This window comes from Rhipicephalus microplus, chromosome 6 (assembly GCF_043290135.1).
Source record: "Rhipicephalus microplus isolate Deutch F79 chromosome 6, USDA_Rmic, whole genome shotgun sequence".
Taxonomy (NCBI): domain Eukaryota; kingdom Metazoa; phylum Arthropoda; class Arachnida; order Ixodida; family Ixodidae; genus Rhipicephalus; species Rhipicephalus microplus.
This window is the reverse complement of record NC_134705.1, coordinates 53,650,795-53,671,150: the sequence shown is the minus strand read 5'-3', so window position 1 is coordinate 53,671,150 and position 20,356 is coordinate 53,650,795. Positions and strand designations below refer to the sequence as shown.

The 20,356-nt window shown below is 42.2% G+C and overlaps 1 protein-coding gene across 2 annotated transcripts in view; it reads left to right on the top strand.

The window, feature by feature from the left end:
• The window catches only part of LOC119168689 (cytochrome P450 2C23), an 81,024-nt gene that overhangs the window by 43,371 nt on the left and 17,297 nt on the right, over window positions 1-20,356 (top strand). For both annotated transcript variants that reach the window (XM_075865968.1, XM_075865967.1), the window contains exons 7-8: window positions 793-911; window positions 19,281-19,420. In XM_075865968.1, coding sequence (XP_075722083.1) covers window positions 793-911; window positions 19,281-19,420 — 259 coding nt within the window. The remainder of the gene's footprint in view (window positions 1-792; window positions 912-19,280; window positions 19,421-20,356) is intronic.

The following is a 20,356-nucleotide window of genomic DNA, read 5'->3' as shown; positions in this document are numbered from 1 at the left end:
GGTCCGATATTCCCTCTTCGACCGATAAAGTGCTATGTGTCACTCTGCGTGATAGGAACACTAAATCAAGCAATGTTTCCGAATTAGCAGTTACTCGCGTATTATAAACTGCAGAGACGCCCGGTCATAAGGCCGCACTCATATGGCAAACCTCACATGGCACTCATATGGCAATATGAGCAAACTCATATAGTCATATGGCAAACCGGATTTCTTGGATGGTAAAAACATGTCTAGCTTGTTATACTTCTGCAGTATTGCGAAAACAGTGATATCGTTACTTCAGTGGTGCCACCTGAGGGCATTGTTTCAGGCACGCGAGGGGAAACTGCGTCCTTCTCTTTGGCTTCACTTATAACTCACCAGCAACCGACTTCGATTATCTACGATCTATCGTGCATTCGCATGCTTCACCCACGAGCGAGAAATTTGCGTTTCTAGAAAACGTGGAAGAACACTCGCTCAATATATTGGTTTATTGAGAGGAAGTTTCTTCCCTCTGCAAGAGTATTCATATACATGCTTCATTCACTGTGTGACTCGGCCAGCCAACAAGCCTGGCTGCCTAGCGAACCTTCATTTTGTAAATAATTGGCGATTTGGCCGCCCACTATTGCCCTCTTAGAACAATGCAAATTTTTTTATCTGTCTTTGAGGTGCTGGTTCGCTCTCTGTTTGAGCAGCTGCGAATGTCATTTTGTTTCCGCCCGTCATTTTTTCCTTGAGCACAAACAGATCCTTCTCCTTCACTTCGTGATACCAGTAATCTACTTGTGGTTTGTTGTTGTGCAGTGGAAACGCTAGTCGGAGTGATGACAAACTTGCTCCTCGCTGGCAGCGCGAGCACTGCCAGCACCATCCATTGGCTTATGCTCAAGTACGCTATGGAACCGGATACACTACAAACGAGGGTGTGTATTACTGCATTCATCGTTGCCGAGGGGCGGGGGGGGGTGTTTGAAGTGTCTTAACTTTTTAGTAGGGCCCTGTCTTTAACGTGAATGCCGTCCCGAGTTCTGAAATAAATTATGTTGCATTCTGCAATAAGCAGTGAAACTGAACGCGGAATTCCGCCAGGGACTATATCTTTCTCGATTCTTGTTGCGCGCATGTATGCGGTATTTGTGCGCCACGAGTACTCAGCACAGCGTCTTTTCGATAAGGCAAACCAATAAAGTGGTGCGCGATATAAATATAGGCGTGTGCGCGGGAGAGGAGGCTGCTCCACCCTCCACTTTGGCAAATCAACTGTTGTTTCGAATAATATACCTGAGGCCCCGTTAGCCCCCTTGCTGGTCATAGTAGGGAATGGGAGCTGCGACTCAGGGAAAGCAACGAGATGTCAGTACTACACATTGACATAATAGGGAGGGGGATGCTGCGGGGCACCACCCCTTCTCTGAAGGGGAACCCTGCGCATGCATATGGCAACACCATAGCAATGAGGCTGACCTCAATATGATAGATGAAAAATGTTCCTGTCACTACTGAAGCTTGTCATTCTCTTAATGATTGAACCACTAATTTAACTTTTGAAGAACAATAATATCGCCATTTTTTTAATAGTCATATTTTTTTGAGCAATTCTGATTCTGAAAGTATATTGCATAACTGATAAATATTTACTGAGGGTACAGCAATTACCACTGAAAACTGCTTCTTAGGGCAGCTTTCTATCAATGCATGCGTTTGTAATGAGTTAGCACTCTATGAAAGTTCAAGTACCTATATGACGCAATGTACGCCAAGACACTGAAAACTCTTCAGACGTTGCTTGCTCATAAGAGATGCTTTCAAGGATAGTATTTGATATTTGAGTGGCAGACTTGGAAGCGTGGCGTCACAGAAAGCTTCTTTGTCACCTGAAGGAATATCCAGGGTTAAGCTGCTGCGGGCTCTATTGGTATGGTCCGTAGGATACCCCTCTCCCGCGGAAGAATGCTTATGAGCCAGTCGGGTAAATGCATCAATGAAAGACTCCGACAGCACAATAGTACCTTAAAGGGAATGCCGACGTCACCCCTCGCACACATCGTAGGGCTTGTCGACGTAGACCGTTCATCGATAGCAGTGTCACCGTGCGCAAATATAGAGATAGATGCGCACGGGAACTCGCAGATGCCTACTTCATTCAAGATGCGGGAGAACAAGGCATATTTGAGCCGTCTATCGACCTTTTAGATGGGGAACAACGTAAGTTGTATGAATGCATTTAGTTGCAAGTAATTTCTCCTCGTGCGTTTTTGGCTTTCAAGGTGGCTGAAATTTTCCTCAATCAACTTCACTTGTTAGGCAGTGCTTCTTTGTGTCCTCCTTGAACTCAGTCTCGTTCACGCTGAAATGTTTTTAAGATTGCACTAATTACAACTCGCCTACCTTTTTACTTTACTCTAGGGGGCCGCACACAATTTTGATATCGTGACTAAGGCGGCTTTCTGTACTCTTGTTTTTTGGGCGTCGCACCCACTGGCACTCGTCTCGCAAACCTGCATTATAAACTGATGTTTCTAAGAAGCTTAGAACACACACGAAGGATACAGAGTGGAGGTTTTCATAGAGAACTCATGAACAGTATACAAATTACAAGGAAAGAACTATTCGACCGTGATGTCGACGAAATATCATTGGCAGCAGCGGCAGCGCACTGAGCAACTGACCGACATTACCGTATAATTTACTGCAGGTTGTTTTTCACGCCATTTGCGATTCTTTCGTTTCTCACTTGCTGTCGCTGCTGCCGTTGTTCGCTTTTGAGCTTGTCTGAGTGTCTTCTAATTGAGTCCAAAATGCCAACGAATGCTGAACTGGCAAAGAGATTAGAAGAACTCGAGGAGAAGCTGAAAACCGAGGCTTTGGTGGATTCAGTGTTCGCAAGGATTCTGTTAAAGCTGCACCATTCTGGTTTCGATGCGGTGCAAATGAAGAAAGAAGTTAATGACCTTGTTGCTAGCGCAAAATTCACGGAAAAAATTGTTGAGGAATTAAGGCAAGACAACGCTGCCTTGATGGCCGAAAACAAATCACTGAAGTCTGAAAACCGCATGATGTCTAAGAAACTAGCTGAAATCGAACAATATTCATGGCTGAACAACGTCGAGATCAGAGGTGTGCTGTGCACACAAGGGGAGGACTGTGTCACGATCTTGCAAACGGTGGGTGAAACGATCGGATGCCCGGTGTCACCATCTGACCTTGACGTCGTTCACCGTGTTCCTACAGCAAAGGAATGCAACAAAAACCTTCTTGCACGATTTTGTTCAAGGGATAAGAAGACTGAATTCATAAGCAAGGCCAGACAAGCTAAGCTCTGCCTGAGGGACATTAACATAACACAGACACCTGACAATCTCGTGTACATAAATGAGCATTGGACCCCTGCCAACAAGGCTCTCTTTTCTAAGGCTATGGCTCTAAAATAGGGAAAAAATGAATGTTTTTGTTGACAACAAACTGCCAAATCAAAGCTCGCAAGACAACCGACAGAAAGTATATGGAATACGCGATGAGGCTGATTTGACTAAAATAAACTAATTGGCTCCCATTGTACATAATGCGCATGCGCCAGCCATGCCTTCCTCGTCGGCTCTTCTGTCACCTGTGCTACTAAACTCGTTTTTAGGGAGTAACTCCCGCTCTTTTATTCATCTTAATGCCAGAAGCCTACGAAAACATGTTGATGAATTTCAAAGTCTTCTTTCCATGTTTACCAACCCTTTCTCAGTAATTGCAGTTACAGAAACTTGGTTATCAGAAGACGATAGAAATCCGTTCGGTTTCCTTTCCTACACGCCATATTACAGTCACAGGTTATCTAGCAATCATGGTGGCGCAGCCACATACGTATCTTTTAACGCTTCCTGTAAACGAAGGTTTGATCTCAAATTAAACAAGATCTACTGTGAATCGGTCTGGCTTGAGTTTGAGCATACTTTTCTTAATATAGATAACAAAAGATTCATATAGGGCCGTATATACCGCTCACCGCCTTCTCCAGTTACTGAATTTTGCACAAACTTGCAACGCTCCCTAACTGTTATTTCCCTTGAAAATAAAAATGCTATTATCATGGGTGACGTCAACATTAATTTACTAGGCGATTTGTCACCTAACTCAATCAACTATCTAGCTGCACAAAATAGCTTGCGGTATGAATCTTTAATCAGTCTTCCAACTAGACCAAACAGCAATAGCGATGGGTCCCTCATTGATTACGCATTTTCAAATCTACTCACGGCACCAGACGCTGGAGTGCTAGAAATTAATATTACTGACCACTATCTCATATTTCTGCGTTTTGATTCCACTGCAAAACGTAATTCACCTTCCTTAATTCGTGATATATTGGACAAGCAGAAATTTATTGATACCGTTGCTAACACTAACTGGTCTGAAGTTTATCTTAAAGCTAATGCACAAGAAGCTTTCACCCTCTTTTCATCTTTGCTCCTATCACATGTTCAATCTTGTACAGATAAGCGAAAATGCAAAAAATAATCACATCACGAGCAAATCCCTGGCTGACGAGGGGATTACCAACAGACATGCGCAAACGTGACAACCTCTACAAAAAATTAAATGGCAACCGTTTAACACGAATTTTCTTGCTCGCTATAAAAAATTTTGCAACTTAATAAACACCCAGCTAAAGGAACCTAAAAGAAAGTATTATGCGCAAAAGATAACTGGGCCGGAAATAGTACGAGAAAAAAATGGGACATCAATAATTCCTGTTTAAGTAGGAACCCACGTTCGGATAAAATAGCTACAGTTCTTCATAATGATGTCCCTTATAGTGACCCAGCTGACATCGCTCATCAGTTTGCAAACTTCTTCTTCAACGTCGAGCTCACCCTACCTTTATTAAATGAAATTGCCTTAGATCGCCCACCTCATTCGTTCTTTCTGTTTCCCACAACTCCAGATGAAATAATCAGCGTTATAGGTACCCTAAAAATGACGAGTGCTGGCCTTGACGGCATTCACCCCTCCCATATAAAAATGGTAGCTCACCTTATATCAAATGTATTTTCTTCAATTGTGGATTTAATGTTTAGAACAGGTGTTTTCCCGCATGAACTGAAGCAAGGTAAAATAATCCCCGTACATAAAAAAGGAGATGCTTCGTTATTAAATAACTACCGCCCCATCTGCATCTTACCCTACTTGAGCAAAGTAATTGAAAACTGATCTGTACACGTCTCACAAAATACCTGAAAAAATTTAATATACTACCACCTTGTCAATTTGGCTTCCGCTCCGGCTACTCAAGTGACCTTGCACTAATCTCACTTACTGACCAATTAAAAAAGGCTATTGACAACGGTTACTATGCGGGCAGCGTTTTCATCGACCTAACTAAAGCTTTTCATTCGATCAATCATCACATTCTTTTTAATAAACTTGAAGCATTTGGTATAACTGGCCCAACATTACTATTATTGCGTAGCTATATCTGCAACAGGACACAGAAGGTGGTAATTTCTAATCATATTCGTCAACCAAATTAACTAATATTAGTGTACCCCAGGGGTCCATTCTAGGGCCCCTTTTGTTTTTACTCTATATTAACAATTTGCCGAAACGCCTTTCTTCATCCAGTTGTATATTATACGCCGACGACACCACAATTTTTAACTCCGATAGCAGCATTACATTCCTAACTGGAAAACTAAACTTTGATCTGGCACAACTCGTTCGGTGGTGCAGTAATAACATGTTAGAAGTTAACATGTCTAAGAGAAAATTTGTTGTTTTCTCTTCACCACAAAAACCCTTACCTTCTATCCCTCCTGATGTAATTGCGCGCAATGACATCCCTGTGAGCGAGTGCTGTAGATTCCTAGGCTTTGAACTCGACAGTAACTTGAAATACCACCGACATGTTGCCTATATTAGGAAAAAATGACGTATGGCGTTCGACTACTGATTAAATCTCGTCTTTATTTCAATCCATCAATACTTATGTCACTGTAATTTTCTTTTGTTCATTCGCACAATTCTTACTGTATTACTTCATGGGGTAACACATACACCACTCATCTTACTTCAGTTCACACAATTCAAAACCAAGCGATAAGAACTCTCACGTCAAGCCCATATCTCTCTAACGCTAAGTCACTACTTCACAAAAACAATATATTGACTGTATCTGAGCTAGTTAACTATAACCTTGGTATTTACATGTATAGAACTATAAATAACCAACTTCCACACTTTACTACCATTCTCTCAAATAACAATGTCACAAGGTTTGCCCTTAACAATAACTTTCTACTGCCAAAAGTTCGCACCAATTATGGCAAACAAACCATTCATTTTTCCGGAATTTCTTTTTGGAATAGTTTACCTTCCGACATTAAAGTATGCCGTTTCCTAAAGGTAATTAAATCGAAGTTAAAAAATCATACCATGTCAACTAACTAGCCTGTTTTGCTCTTTCTTAATTGATTCCTGTTCATTGTGAGTTGCGTTCTGTAATCACTTGTCATTGAAGTTAACGCGTTATTCTTGCTTTTAAATTGTTTCTGTGAGATTACAAGGGTATATTCTTACTTTATGTGTTTCAATTGCATTTTACTGTATCTCTGTCTCCCTGCTATGTACATCACAATCATTCTCAATTCTACATTGTACAAGAGGTCCCCTTGCAGTCTCTGACTATGGGACCTCTTTCTGTATATCATGCACATGTATTCTTTTTTCATTTAGCACGTATAAAACCTTCTGTTCTGTTCTGTGATACCTTCTGAGTGGTCAAAGGAGCTGAAAATCAAACGGTATCAGGGTGACTCGTCAATGGCGACATTCGTACGAACTCGTTTGACGAGTTCAGCTCGGGGTGCGAGAGTTAACGAAATATAAACTACCCACGGATCTACTTTCAATTGAAGTGAGAGCTCGCGTTTCATTCATTCGAGCTGTAAGCGCAGCTACGCCTTATTTTTTTGTTTTGCTGCGCCATACCGTCAAAATGTTCTGGCACACAGACAGCTGTCGTCTTCGCAGACGTATACTCATTGAAAGCAGGATACTTGAGCATTCATAATGTTACGCTAAAGTCAACAATGAACAAACCTTTCTAACAATCAATCTTATTATGAAATTTATTGCATTTTGCGGGAATAAGACTTAGGGTGTCACAGTATATGACAGAACCATCTTTAAGAAAAAAAAGCTGCTGAACTTTTACGGTCCCAAAGACTAATGAAGCAGCCAAGTGATCTCCTTTACCTCGACTTTCCTAGTTTTAAACTTTGGCTTCTGTACCAACAATTCACCTAGTCTAGAGCAAGGCTGCGGCATCTCTCTTTCGCGAGCATCGTGATCAGAACAATATCACCGTTGCCATTCGCGCCCCTATATCCGTAATTGGTACCCAAGAGCAGCGTCTTCATGTAGCGAGCGCGGGACTTCAGCCACGAACGACGATTACGAATTCTACATCACATACGCCCATTTGAAGCTGGCAAATAAATTGAGATGCCGCTCTATTTGCATAATACGTGGTCTGCAGCACGCTGAGGAGAGATTGTTCAGTTTGTGTTCACATAAGTCAGTATTCGGACTTCCACTAATTTTGGAGCACAAACAAGCTGTTGAATACATCGCGTTCAGCCTGACAGAAGAAAGCGACGAACTTTGCACCAGCTTGCCAGTGAGCGCGTGAGCACTTTCGAGGAAGACGAGGAGCCTATAGCAAGTTCAGTTTTCTTTTCTATCAGCGCAAAACATACCTGGTAGCTCAACTTGAAAAATTTGGATTAGAATTAATTGTGGCAGTAAATTTATCGTTTGGCAGAATTTAATTTGGTTATAGCCACAGGGACGTCTGTTCTGCGGTATTTGACTACATATTTGAAACAAAGCGATTGTCATGGTAAAGTGCCTTTCTGTAAATATATATATGATTTGTTTTAGACCCACCATTACCTCTGTCTCAAATCACATCTGATAGCCTGCATCAATCCTGACTCAGATATACTTCTTTTTTTTATTTTAGGCTTTTCTTTCTATATAATTCTTTTAGTTCAAAATTACTTTGTGTTTATAAAACCATAAGCCTTTTACTTAAAGATCCTGCCATCCAGTTCTTGGCCAATCCCCCTTTGTGGGTGTGCACCAGAGTAACAACGATCATCATCATCATAACCATAATTGTCACATATCGCATATAAACAAGTGCGTATTCCGCAAAAAGACTCTGAAATGATGCGGTATTTTATACAATGACAAACTGACTGGAGTCTTTATATAGAATTCGTAGCAACGAACGCTCTACGGGCTTTAGGCGTATTGCGCAAAATGATAAATCACAAGTTTGGTTTACATAGAGACTCTATGTTAATGATGTCCAGGATGTATATGTGCCAAATTTTAAAATTTGTTTTTGCATTGTTCTCGTGCGGAACTACTTATAAAACTAAAGTCGTTGCTTATCTTGGATTGGGAAGCTCTGCGCTTTCGTCAGGTCTACAGCAATTAAACCTATTTATCAGGAAGCGCGTCTTGCTTTAATGCTCTGTGGGATTTGGTTAATAGCAGTACAAACATTCACGAAAATTCATAGCTTACCCGTATACAGAACTGGATAAGTTTTTATAAGTGAACCAGACTAGTTTTTTCTCACCCATTCTCCACGTTTTCACATACCACATGTAATAAATATTTAAAAGAAACTGGAAAGTATTATGGTCAATGTACAAGAGGTAATTGTATCTAATTACTGAAATCACTTACTAAGTTAACGAAATAGAATATGTAGAATTTTCCTTACAAAAATCTAAATTTAAATCGTGCATAATCTCTGAGAACACGTCAGAAGACGTCCTGGTACACGCAGAAACACGTAACAAAACAGCTACACCTAATTCCGTGAATAAGGACAGGACAGGCTTAAAAATTGTTCACAAGTCGCTTGGTTGGTCGTTCACTGTAAGGCTACCCGAGTTCCTTCGTGTTATTGAAGCTGGCCTCATGGCTGGCACTATTGCACTGCGAAAGCTTGCTACAACTTATTCGCTTTCGGCATGCACATCTCTTTAAGCTTCGCATAACTCTCGTGCCCTCAAGACATCACGGCGTTTATTTCTGCCTCAACTGAAGCACCTAAGATTGGGATGGGTCCCAGGTCATTCTGGGTTAAAATAACTGAAATGGTCAATTATTTACCGCGCGCATCAATAGATCTCCAAACATACTCCTAGTCAAATCCTGGCTACAATGCACGCCTGTTGGGAAGGAAATCAAGTCAAATTATCGCCGTTTCTACGCGGCTCTCTAGCCGTGTCCCAGAGAAACGAGCTCAATTCGAAGTGGCCTTCAGAATAGCCGCGCTTTTAGGTCGAATTTTTTCCTGGTAAGATACGGCATGCAGTTAGGCGTGACATTTCCGTAAGCAGCCCGGCTTTACGCAGTGGCGGAAAAAAAAACATTATTTTACGCATTCGGAAGCGGTTGCTCGCTGATATTGTGGCGAAATATATGACTACAGGTAGTTAGACAACCACTAGGATCACAATTATCTGCATCCGCGATATTAGCATGGAAAGCACACTCAGACCTGTAATCGAACTCCGGAGCACACGCACGAGGAGCAGATGTCCTATCCATTCCACTACAGCACCACCGCATGATTACGAGTTTTTCTGCGGAGGTATATATCTACCAAGTGGCTTTTTGAAAACCGTTGGCGAAAACTTGAGCTCTCTTTGTGCCACATTCATTTTTTTCTCATCCATCTGATCAGCGAATAGTTTGTAGGGCGTCATGAACTCGAGACAACCAGGCTGAGTGCTTTTGGCTCCGACTTTGGTTCCTGGTGCGCCATTCCGCATGGACGATAACGTGGCTTTGTGCGTCGTTTTAGTGCTTTCCCGTGAACCGCGCGTGTTTCGCTCACCAAAATTCGTGGACGAAGCTGTGTTCGGCTTTCGAAACCTACGTATGTTTCTCACACGTGCGTGTGCTGTGATCGATGTCGCTTATATGTGTCGGGAAGTGCACGCGTGTCAGAGACAGCAGCCGATTCTGAGCTATTCGAAGACAATGCGCTTTTCCACGTACACTTTGCATGGACATTTTAGCGTGCCTACTATAACATTTGCATTTCATACGCGCGAACTGCCGCTAGATGCACTCTGGGGCAGCAGCACCTTTTTAGAGTTTTGACTATTACTTATTTCTGCAATTAGACTTTATGCGCATTATTTCACGATAAAAAAGTGGTTTTTACTCATTCAGTCTCTAACTGATCCTATTTATGGGGAGTGGCTACTCTTACCTTTATTCAGCATCAAACCGCTGTTGACGTGACTGCCGAAACGCGCGCCAAGGTCTAGTATGACGTACACAAATTAGTGGAAGACAGGTCGCTCTCCATCTAAATAAATAATGCTTTTGCACGTCTCTTTCGCGAACGTCCGCGTGCAGTTGGGATCAAGAAATAATGCAGAACGAACCTCAAAATATTTATTATTATTGCAAGTATTTGTTCTTTAGAAAATTGGACTTTTTATAGCTAGTGCATTATCTCCACAGCAGTACACTAGTTGTCTTGGTCGTGGTTCACTGTTACAAATCCATGCTGGTATATAAGAACTGTACCTAATATTCAAGAGTGAGAAAATATCGGTGGCATACACTCTCCTGCTGACGTCTGAACCTGGCTTCTGACTTCTGTACTATGTTCAATTTCATCATCAAAAAGAAGCCACTTATCAAACATCAACCAATCGATTTTCAATTTTGATCTTTCTCTGTCTCGCTGCCTTCGGTTCGTTTCTTTTTTTCTATGCTTTCCTAAAATCACCAGTTCAACGTGTTGTGTAGAACACAAGCATTAACATACATAGGTCAGTGCTTCAGTTAGCTGTCGCGCATGCACTAATACTCTTTTATTTAGTGCACGACACAATGTAATATCTCGAACACTAATAAACATAAAGTTATTTGTACTCTTTTATCGAAATAAAAAAACTAAACATAAGACTGCACATCTCAGTGTTTGGCCAAATGCAGGGAGATGTATGGGAGATGTATGATATCTTGAATAAACTGTGCCGTAAGGCACTGGAAAATGTTTCCGACCCAGACCACCATCTTGTAGAAAAACAGTGGAACGAAACGGGGACGCTCAAACGCCACAGCATGCAGGCGATGGTGAGCGTAATGCCACTGCCTGGCGCCAAGCTGGAGACGCGTTGACAGGAGGGGGGGGGGGTGCGGTGTTTCTCTTTCTGTTTTTTTTTTTCACGCTCGCGCTTGTCACTGAACGTTCTGTGCAAGTTGATTCTGTCTCCTGTCGCCAGGCTGGCGCGACAGAGGCGCCAGATCTACCATATTTTTTTTTCCTTTTTGCGCCCGTTCTTACCAGCTATAGCCGTTACTTTCGCACCGCGCGGCTGTAAAAGGTATATTTTTTTTATTCCTGAGCTTCCTATAGACAGTATTTCAGTGCGTACGCAGGAGCGTGCCGCCTGTAGGCCGTTCTTCATCTCACCACTGACTGAGTGTGTAGCGCAGGCTCTTCCAGTTTTCAGTTTTAGAATAGTTCACTTGAACACTAAATATATATATATATATATATATATATGTAAAATAGGAGAAAGAAGTGTATACCTAAGGGCTCGTTTGTCCGTGTTTTAACACAATATTATTGAGATCTAACAGACAGTAATGCCAAGTAATGTACAGGGGAAGTTATTAGAACCAATGGAATGTAAATAAGAAGAAAGAAAAGTGGATGAAAAAATAACCAGCCGTGAGCAGGAATCGAACCTACGACCTTCGAATAACGCGTTCGATCGCGTTATTCCACGATCGATCGCGTTGTCCACTCGTTCATGCCGTTGCATTGTGGATGATGAGATGAGGTAAATAGTTGGTGTATGCGATTATGTTTTAAAAACTGCTTCAATTTTCCTGCGGTAGATCCTGTTCCACGATCTAGAAGGAGCTTCCGTGGTTTTGCAGAAGAAAAAAACTTGTTTTTAAGCATGAAATGTAGGCGTCGCTGTTCTCACTTTTATGAGCAAACGCCCATACGTAGCGAGTCGCATGATCAATAACCAAGTGTATAAACCTTTTTGACGAGCCATATCCAGAAAATCCTTCAATAGTGTCTATTTCAAAGAGGTCGAAGGGCTCTTCAGCTGCAGGCAGTGATTCAAGCGTCCCAAACTTTCTTGTTTTCGTCTTCTTGCATCTTTGGCATGTATCACAATGCCGAATGTAAGTGGAAACATCGGCTACAATATGCGGCCAATAATATTGCGGAGACAGGAGTGATAGCATCTTCTTCACTCCGACATGCCCAAAATGTTGATGTGCATTCTTCAGAATTGTTGGGCGCAGTTCATGGGGCACGCATATTTGCCGTAGTCCTTTTCTTTTAACGAAGATGATGTTATTTTCCAATGAGTGCGTCTCTTTTGGACGCTCATTGTTGCATCGCTGAAGGTCGTCGTGTGATAGAAGATTAACTATTGGGGCTCTGGAGAGCGCATCTGCTTCGACATTACTTGCAACCTTTTGATGTTTGATGTTCACATCATACATTGACAGTTTCAAAGACCACCGGAAGGGAAGACCTTGAGGATTTTTAACGTTCTTCAGCCAATGGAGTGCAGAGTGATCTGCTACAACAGTGAATGACTTTCCATGGTAGTAGCAATGCCATTTATCAATGGCATCTACAATGGCAAGACATTCTCTTTCTGTAATAGCGTAGTTCACCTCGTGCTTAAACAGTTTGCGGGAATAGTAAGCAACAGGATGTTCTTTGCCATTGTCATCAGGTTGTTTCAGCACTGCACCAATGCCTTCGCCAGATGCATCACAGTACACAGTACATGGTCTCGAAGGGTCGTATATGCGAAGAACCAGTTCTTCAGTTATCCGCTCCTTCAGTTCACGAAAAGATTGCTCGCATGCTTCTGTCCACACCCACTTGCTGCCTTTGTGGAGTAGTTTTGTGAGTGGAAGAGCGATATCGCTGAAGTGGGGGATGTACTGACGGTAGGTGTTTACAGTGCCCAGAAAACGCTGGAGATTTTTTCTCGTTTTGGTGTCGGAAATTTGAGTATGGCAGCCGCATTACTTTGCTTAGGTGTCACTGTTCCTTGTGAAATTCTGTGGCCCAGGTATTCAATGCTGCACCGTGTAAATTGGCACTTTTTTTCGTTTGAGTTTTACGTTCTCGGTTTTGAGAGCTTTCAATAGCGCCTCAAGGTGTCGTATATGATCATTAAATGTCTCTGAGTATACGACCACATCGTCAAAATAATTGATAACATTGGTGAGCTTACGTTTCGCTATTATTGATTTCATGGCTCTTTCAAATGTAGCTGGAGCGTTCTTCAACCCAAACGGCATTACCAACCACTGAAAATGACCATCAGGCGTGACAAATGCAGTTTTCTGAACATCGTCAGGATGCATTTGGACATGCCAGTATCCCGACGTTACGTCCAACGTAGTGAAAAACTCCGCCTTTCCCAAGTGGTCAAGAATAGCCTCTATACGTGGAATTGGTTTAAAGTCGGGTACCGTTATGGCATTGAGTTTCCGGTAGTCAATACATAGACGAGTGCGTCCTTCACCTTTCTTTTCTGCTAAAATGACAGGTGCGGCGTGGGGCGATAATGAAGGCCTCACAACACCTTGCTTCAGGAGAGCGTTAACTTGTTTGTTGATCTCCACTTTGTCGGCCTGTGAACATCGGTATGGTGCTCGACGAATAGGGACAGCATTGGTAAGTGCGATCCTATGTTTCTCAGTAGTGATGCACCCAATATCTGTCTCAGATTTCGAAAATAACTCGTTATACTTGCTTAAAAGAGAGTCGAGCGCCACATACTCATGCTCCGATAAGTTTTCTGAAGTCAGGGTTCGCATCAGCGGGGCTTGAATGGTTTTCTTTTCATTGTGATGCGAAAGGTTCATATTCTCACGTGCTTGTGTCACTGACTTGCTTTCCAGATTTACAGAAAGATTGAAGTATGAAGCGCTGTCTAGGCCAAGAAATAATTGCGTTCTCATGCCTCGCAGCCCATGTGCATGAACTTTCTTTATGACGTTCCCAATTTGTAACTGAATGTTTACGCGACCCAAAGTTCGAATGTTTGATGCAACTTGCAGGACTATGATGCTGGAGTCTCTCATCAACTGAAGTTTTAGCTGTTTGTTTAACTGAAGTTAGCTGTTTGTACACATCCTCACTGATACAAGTAATTGTTGCTCCTGTATCGAGAATTGCATGTACTGGCTTTTCGTTGATGAGAGCACTGAAGTGTATTAATGAAACTCTGGGTCGCCCTCCTCGTTTCCCCGTTCAGTATGAATTGCGGACACATTGACGCTGCGCGGACATTCGTTGTGCCAGTGAAACTGTCGTGGGAAACCAGCAGCTGAGCAGTATCTCAATTCGTTTTGCGGGGCACGCGGTTGAGGAGTTATTGTTGGTTGCTGCGGTCAGCTGAAGAGACGTGGAGCTCTTGATGCTATACTAGCGTTACGAGTAAAGGAAACTCCTCTCACCCGTTTTAAAGATGACTCGACCCTTTGAGCAGCGGTGAGCCACTCTAATGACGAGTTGAAAGACAGTGCAGCGAGCGCAAGTTCCACATCAGGAGGAACGCCATCAGTCACTCCAGAAATGATGTGGCACTCTTTCAGGTCAGCCAAGGAACCCAGTCGCATTTTCTCGTCGTAGTTGTTCTTGATGGTCTGCCCTCTTTTCAGTTGGTAGTGACTGAAGAGACGGAAGGCATCTCTGTCAGTCGTAGAAAAGCGGGCTTGCATGCCACGCTTGATATCGTCCCAAGTTGTCTCGCCGTTGCCGAAAATCTCTGCCAAGTACCACTTGAACGCTTCCCCTTCAATGTGTTCGCTAAAGTTACTGACCCGATTGCGGGGAGTCCATGACGCCTCGGCTGCCTTCATGTCGAAAAGAAGAAACCACTTGTCGATGGGGACGTCTTCTGATGTTCCCTTGAACTTCTGTATGTTGAGCGGAGGCTTTGGCTTAGCCATAGCACGTTGATGAGGTTGATCCTGTCGACTTGTGTGACGCTACTAAATGGAGACACGTCGTGGTCCAGGTGCCATGCGTTTATTCTAATGCACGCGTACTTCCTCTTTGTCGGCTTCTCCTAGAATCAACTTGTTGATGCGTCACACACACACACACACACACACACACACACACACATATATATATATATATATATATATATATATATATATATATATATATATATATACATACATATATATATATATATTTATATATATATATATATATATATATATACATATATAGAAACGTGGAGACACACACAGAGGGCTCAGGTTAAATTGAAGACGACGCAGGGAGCAATGGAAAGAAAAAAGGTATGTGTAACCTTAAGAGACAAGATGAGAGCAGAGTGGCTTAGAAAACAAACGGGGGTTAAGGATATCATAGCTGAAATCAAGAAGAAGAAATGGACTTGGGCAGGGCATGTAGCACATAGACAGTATGACCGCTGGTAGTTAAGGGTAACTAACTAGATTCCCAGAGAAGGCAAGCAGGTTAGGGGGAGAGAGAAGGTTAGGTGGGCAGATGAGATTAAGGAGTTTGTGGGTATAAATTGGCAGCAGCAACAACAGGACCGGGTTAACTTGCGGAACATGGAAGAGGCATTTGTTCTGCAGTTGAAGTAGTCAGGCTGATGATGATGATGATGATGATGATGATGATGATGATGATGATGATGATGATGATGATATACATATGTATACCAAAAGTGGACGACGGTCAAAACGAAAACTTTTTATTTTTCCTACGTTTCAGCAGGGGACCGGCATTCATCAGGGAAAACACGATACAAAAATGCGCTTTCCTTAAGTAGGAATGGTGTATCAAGGGCCCATGACACATGAACCATCACTATCATGCACTATCTACTGTGACGTGGCGAGTAATGAACAGTGAGCAGAGAATGTCAAAGCAATGTCAAAGAAAGATTATGAGAATGCATGAACGGTGTTGACATCAAGTAGATCACATTAGCAGTTTGAGAAGTGCAGTAATATCTGCAAACAAAAAATTAAGCTATTAAACCCATACTGCAAATCACATGCACAAAAAGTACAAAATACTATAGCAGAAAACGTTAGAATGGAGCAAGATGCATTACCAAAAATTTCATGGGGCACAAACAGAATCGCTAACACAAAGTCAAAAAATTCACTGCACCGAAGAGGTGTACTGAAAATCTAAAAGTATGAGTTCGATAGCCCTATGTTTTGTTTGTAGATATTACTGTACTTTTCATACTTCTATTTATGTGATATACTTGATGTAGACACCGTTCATGCATTCTCGTAATTATTCTTTGACATTGCTTTGACATTCTCTTCACCTCCTGTGTTATTGGCCACGTCACTGTAGATAGTGCTTGATAGGGATGGTTCACGTGTCAGGGGCCCTTGATACACCATGCCTACTATAGAAAAGCGCATTTCTGTATCGTGGTTTCTCTGATGAAGGACGGTCCCTAGCTGAAACGTTGAAAAAATAAAAAGTTTTTGTTTTGCCCGTCCTCGAGTTTTTGGTATTTTTCCACTGGATACAAGGACGCCTTCTTTCTCATATGTATGTATAAATATATATATATATATATATATATATATATATATATGGAAAAAGGTTGATTGAGACAGGTAGGGTTGGATGAATAACAACGTGACAGAATGCAAGCACCAGAACGTTCCATGCAAGGCCCATTGAAGCCATACTGTTAAGTCAGAATTGATAATCACCAGATTTTGATGCAGTGTCTCGTCACTTAAGCCTATACTTACTCAGGGCAGGTATGACAACATCACTCCTCTGGCAAATCTACGAATAGGAAACTATTGCTCATTACTTTCTGTCATGTCGCAGATATTCAAATATTAGAGCTTATGTCATTACACTACTTTCAGTAATAGGCGTAACTCTTCCTGTAACTTTATAATAGGCTTCAGCGCCTCATCTTTGGGATATGTCACCTTTGACGCTATTTTTAATTTCTTTTACTCTGCTGAACGAGTGTCACTTTAGTGTTGTCTTAAAAAAATTTGACCCTATTACAATGCGGCGAATTCTAACTAAAGTCTTTAAAATTGTTCTGTTCAGATAATTATGGCAGCCTGAAGTATGAGCCCAAATCACACTACTTGTAGTGTAAGATAATGTATTACGTATCATTGCATGATTTTTGTTTCTTGAATCTCCTAACAATTTTTATTATCTTTATTATTTTCAACTAGTCATTTTCGGCCATTCGCCAGACTTCGTACGTGCCATTGTTGTGAAGAAAAACAAACAAGCAAACGTTCTGGGCTCATACGTACGCTAAAGAACGTCAGCCTGAGCTCCTTACTTTATGTCGGAAGTTTTATCTGCCACATGCTTTATGCGTGCTACCACCGGCGTGCCACGCAATTCTGTTATTGTCGAGAATACGTCAACAACAAACAGCTTCGTGGCTATCGTGTGGATGAACCTCAACATATTTACTAAAAACTTCTACTTGTGATTGTGATCATAAAATAGTAATGCCAAAATTCAAGATATAAATTTAGCGCAGTAGTAACGAAGCGTAAGTGGCACTCTGTTAGTAAAGCCGGTGCTTTCCAAGGCTCCAATGGCCATTAGAACCTTATAAACGCCTGTTTGATGCTGAGGGAATCGTGGAGTGATAAATATGTTCTAGTGCAGTCACTGATACCCTCAATCATGCTGAACATTTCAGCCTCGTTGAGCTTCAGCAGGAATTTCGGAGATCTCAATGTTCAAAAACTCAACTGGATCACACGTAGGAAGTTCAATACCACGTTGGCACATGTCTGCACCAGTCAATGTGCCAAAAAGTCATGCCTTGTCTGTGCAGAAGTGACCACTTTATTGACTGCCAAGTCAAACTCATGGAGTGCAAAACAGTTATTCGACCATCTCACTCCCAGTGGGCGTCACCTGTCGTCGCGTAACTACCGACCTTTGAATATAGTGGAGCGCAAGGACGCCTACCCTTTGCCAGCGTGTTGATGACGCCTGTGACCTTTGTCAAAAAGCAGGATACTTCCCTGTAGACGTCTTGTCTGGCAATTTCCAAGCTGTATGGCTGAATCAGATAGCCAGAAAACTACATATATCACACCGGAGGGCCTACACAAGTTAAAAGTGATGCTCTTTGTATTTAGTTTTAAACCTAGCCCTTTTGAATGAGACGCTCATGTGTGCCTGCGTGCATAGCTCAGACTGATGATGTTGATGCTCACGCCTGATTTCTCTTTATACCTGCTCCGTCTTGAACATGTTATGCCTTGTATAAGCTACTTTTCGATAAGGCACCTATTCTAAAAAATGCCCAATCACCACAAGAGCGTTCGTCATCTTAGGTCTCATAGACTAGAATCACGGCATTTCACCGGAAGCTGCAAAACCTTACGCTGTCTCAGAAAAAACACGGCAGTGTTGTGGGGCAATTTTTCAATTTCCGGTGCTTTGTTCTCAGTTTCGCAACTTTATGCCACCATTACCCCAGTTTTAATGCGATGACTTGGACCTCTTATCCTGGTCTTCTACAAGCGACGCCGCCTTCGATGTGCCACACGGCCTTCACCACATACGACCACTCGATACGATAGCATTTGCCAAAGTACACACAGAGGCCAGCGGAGTCGGGTTTGGCGCTATCTTCGCTCAACGTCGTTTCAGCAAGCCGACATTAATTTCAGCATGACCGAAACAGAGTGTTTGCTTCTACTGTGGGTTTTGTAATGCCCAGTGTGCGTTCTTGAAAAGCCGGCCATAGGGCCGGCTTCTTGAAAAGATAATCAAATGCTTGTTGGCTCGCGAAATGAAAAGACTTATCTGTCAACCTTGCGTTACGAATACTCTGCATCCAGAAGTACGGTATTAAAACTATCTACCGCGGCGCACGGAAGCACTTTAACGCAGAAAGCCTCTCGTGTAACGAGTCCTTTAAATTTGGTGTACTTAACCTACAGTGCCTACTGTTTTGTGTTGTTTAGTGGAATCATCGAAGTGTCGGGAAGTCCAGAGTGGTCAGCGCCTTCAATTTTTACATCTTAACAAGAAAAACTTTAGCTCACATACAGAAGCGAATACCGACCAGCGTTCATCACGACAGATGCATTCGTGCCAGAGCGCCAGTGCAATATCCCGTGAATTGTGTGCCTTCTGGGGTCAAGTATCGTAGTAAGAGCTCTTTATTATTTTTCTTTCTCAGGTGCAGCGTGAAATCGACGAAGTGATCGGCCGAGAGCGGCAACCCGCGTGGGAAGACCGACTTCGTATGCCCTTCACCATGGCTTGCATATGGGAGATGGATCGTTGGAAGACAAGCACGCCGCTAGGCGTACCAAGGGAGTGAGTGTCTCAAATGGCTCGATAGTGCTCACGTAGTTTAAAAGACACTGAAAGATAATAAGAACTTAGATTTCACTGAGAGTTGTTTTACGAAAGTGGGAAGAGAACTTTTTCTGGTAATTTTTCACGCTTTCCTTGGCTATCATTAAGCAAAATAGACTTCAGAGATTAAATGATAAATTAGTTCTACGCTTAGTGTATATTTTCAATTGCCTGTTCTGGTAAAGGGAGTAAATTGTATGATGTGTGAGTGGTATACTGCCTCACTACCTATTTATTTCATTTTATATGCCGGAAGCACCGTGATAGGCTGAGAAGGGCCACAATAAGAAATAATAAACTAATCTAAGAGCAGTTCGTGACTGTTGGTTTAGCGATTTTGCTGGACTCATTTATGAGATTGAATGAGCCTCAGTTCCATTTTAAAGCAAGATAATAATCATAATTTCATTACTACACTTCAATGACAGTAACAGATGTATAGGTTATTTCACCCGAAAAATCCTGCTTGAGCTCCATTACGATCGCCTAAGAATGTGTACACACTACGATGCTTCATCATCTGCATTCTGTTTCAATCTGCTGTTGTCCCTAATGATGAATGAACGTGAAGTACATGTGGCGACGTGAAAGTAACTGAATGAAAACACATATAAATCGGTGCTTTTATTTTGCGAATATCCCTCCCGTTGTTTAGATATAACCACGTCTCGACCATTCTAAGTCTCAGCACTTCGAGTGCCGCGCTATACACGCCGGGTTATTCTCACTGTCATACCATCATACTTTCTCGTCACTGGCATTACCGTAAGCTTGCTCGTTTAACCCGGTGTTAAGGCACACTACTGCACATTACGCAAAGATGAATGGAGGGATATATTGACAAATCCACTGAATGTGTCTCCTAAGAATACTAGTCATTAACATACGCTCGCT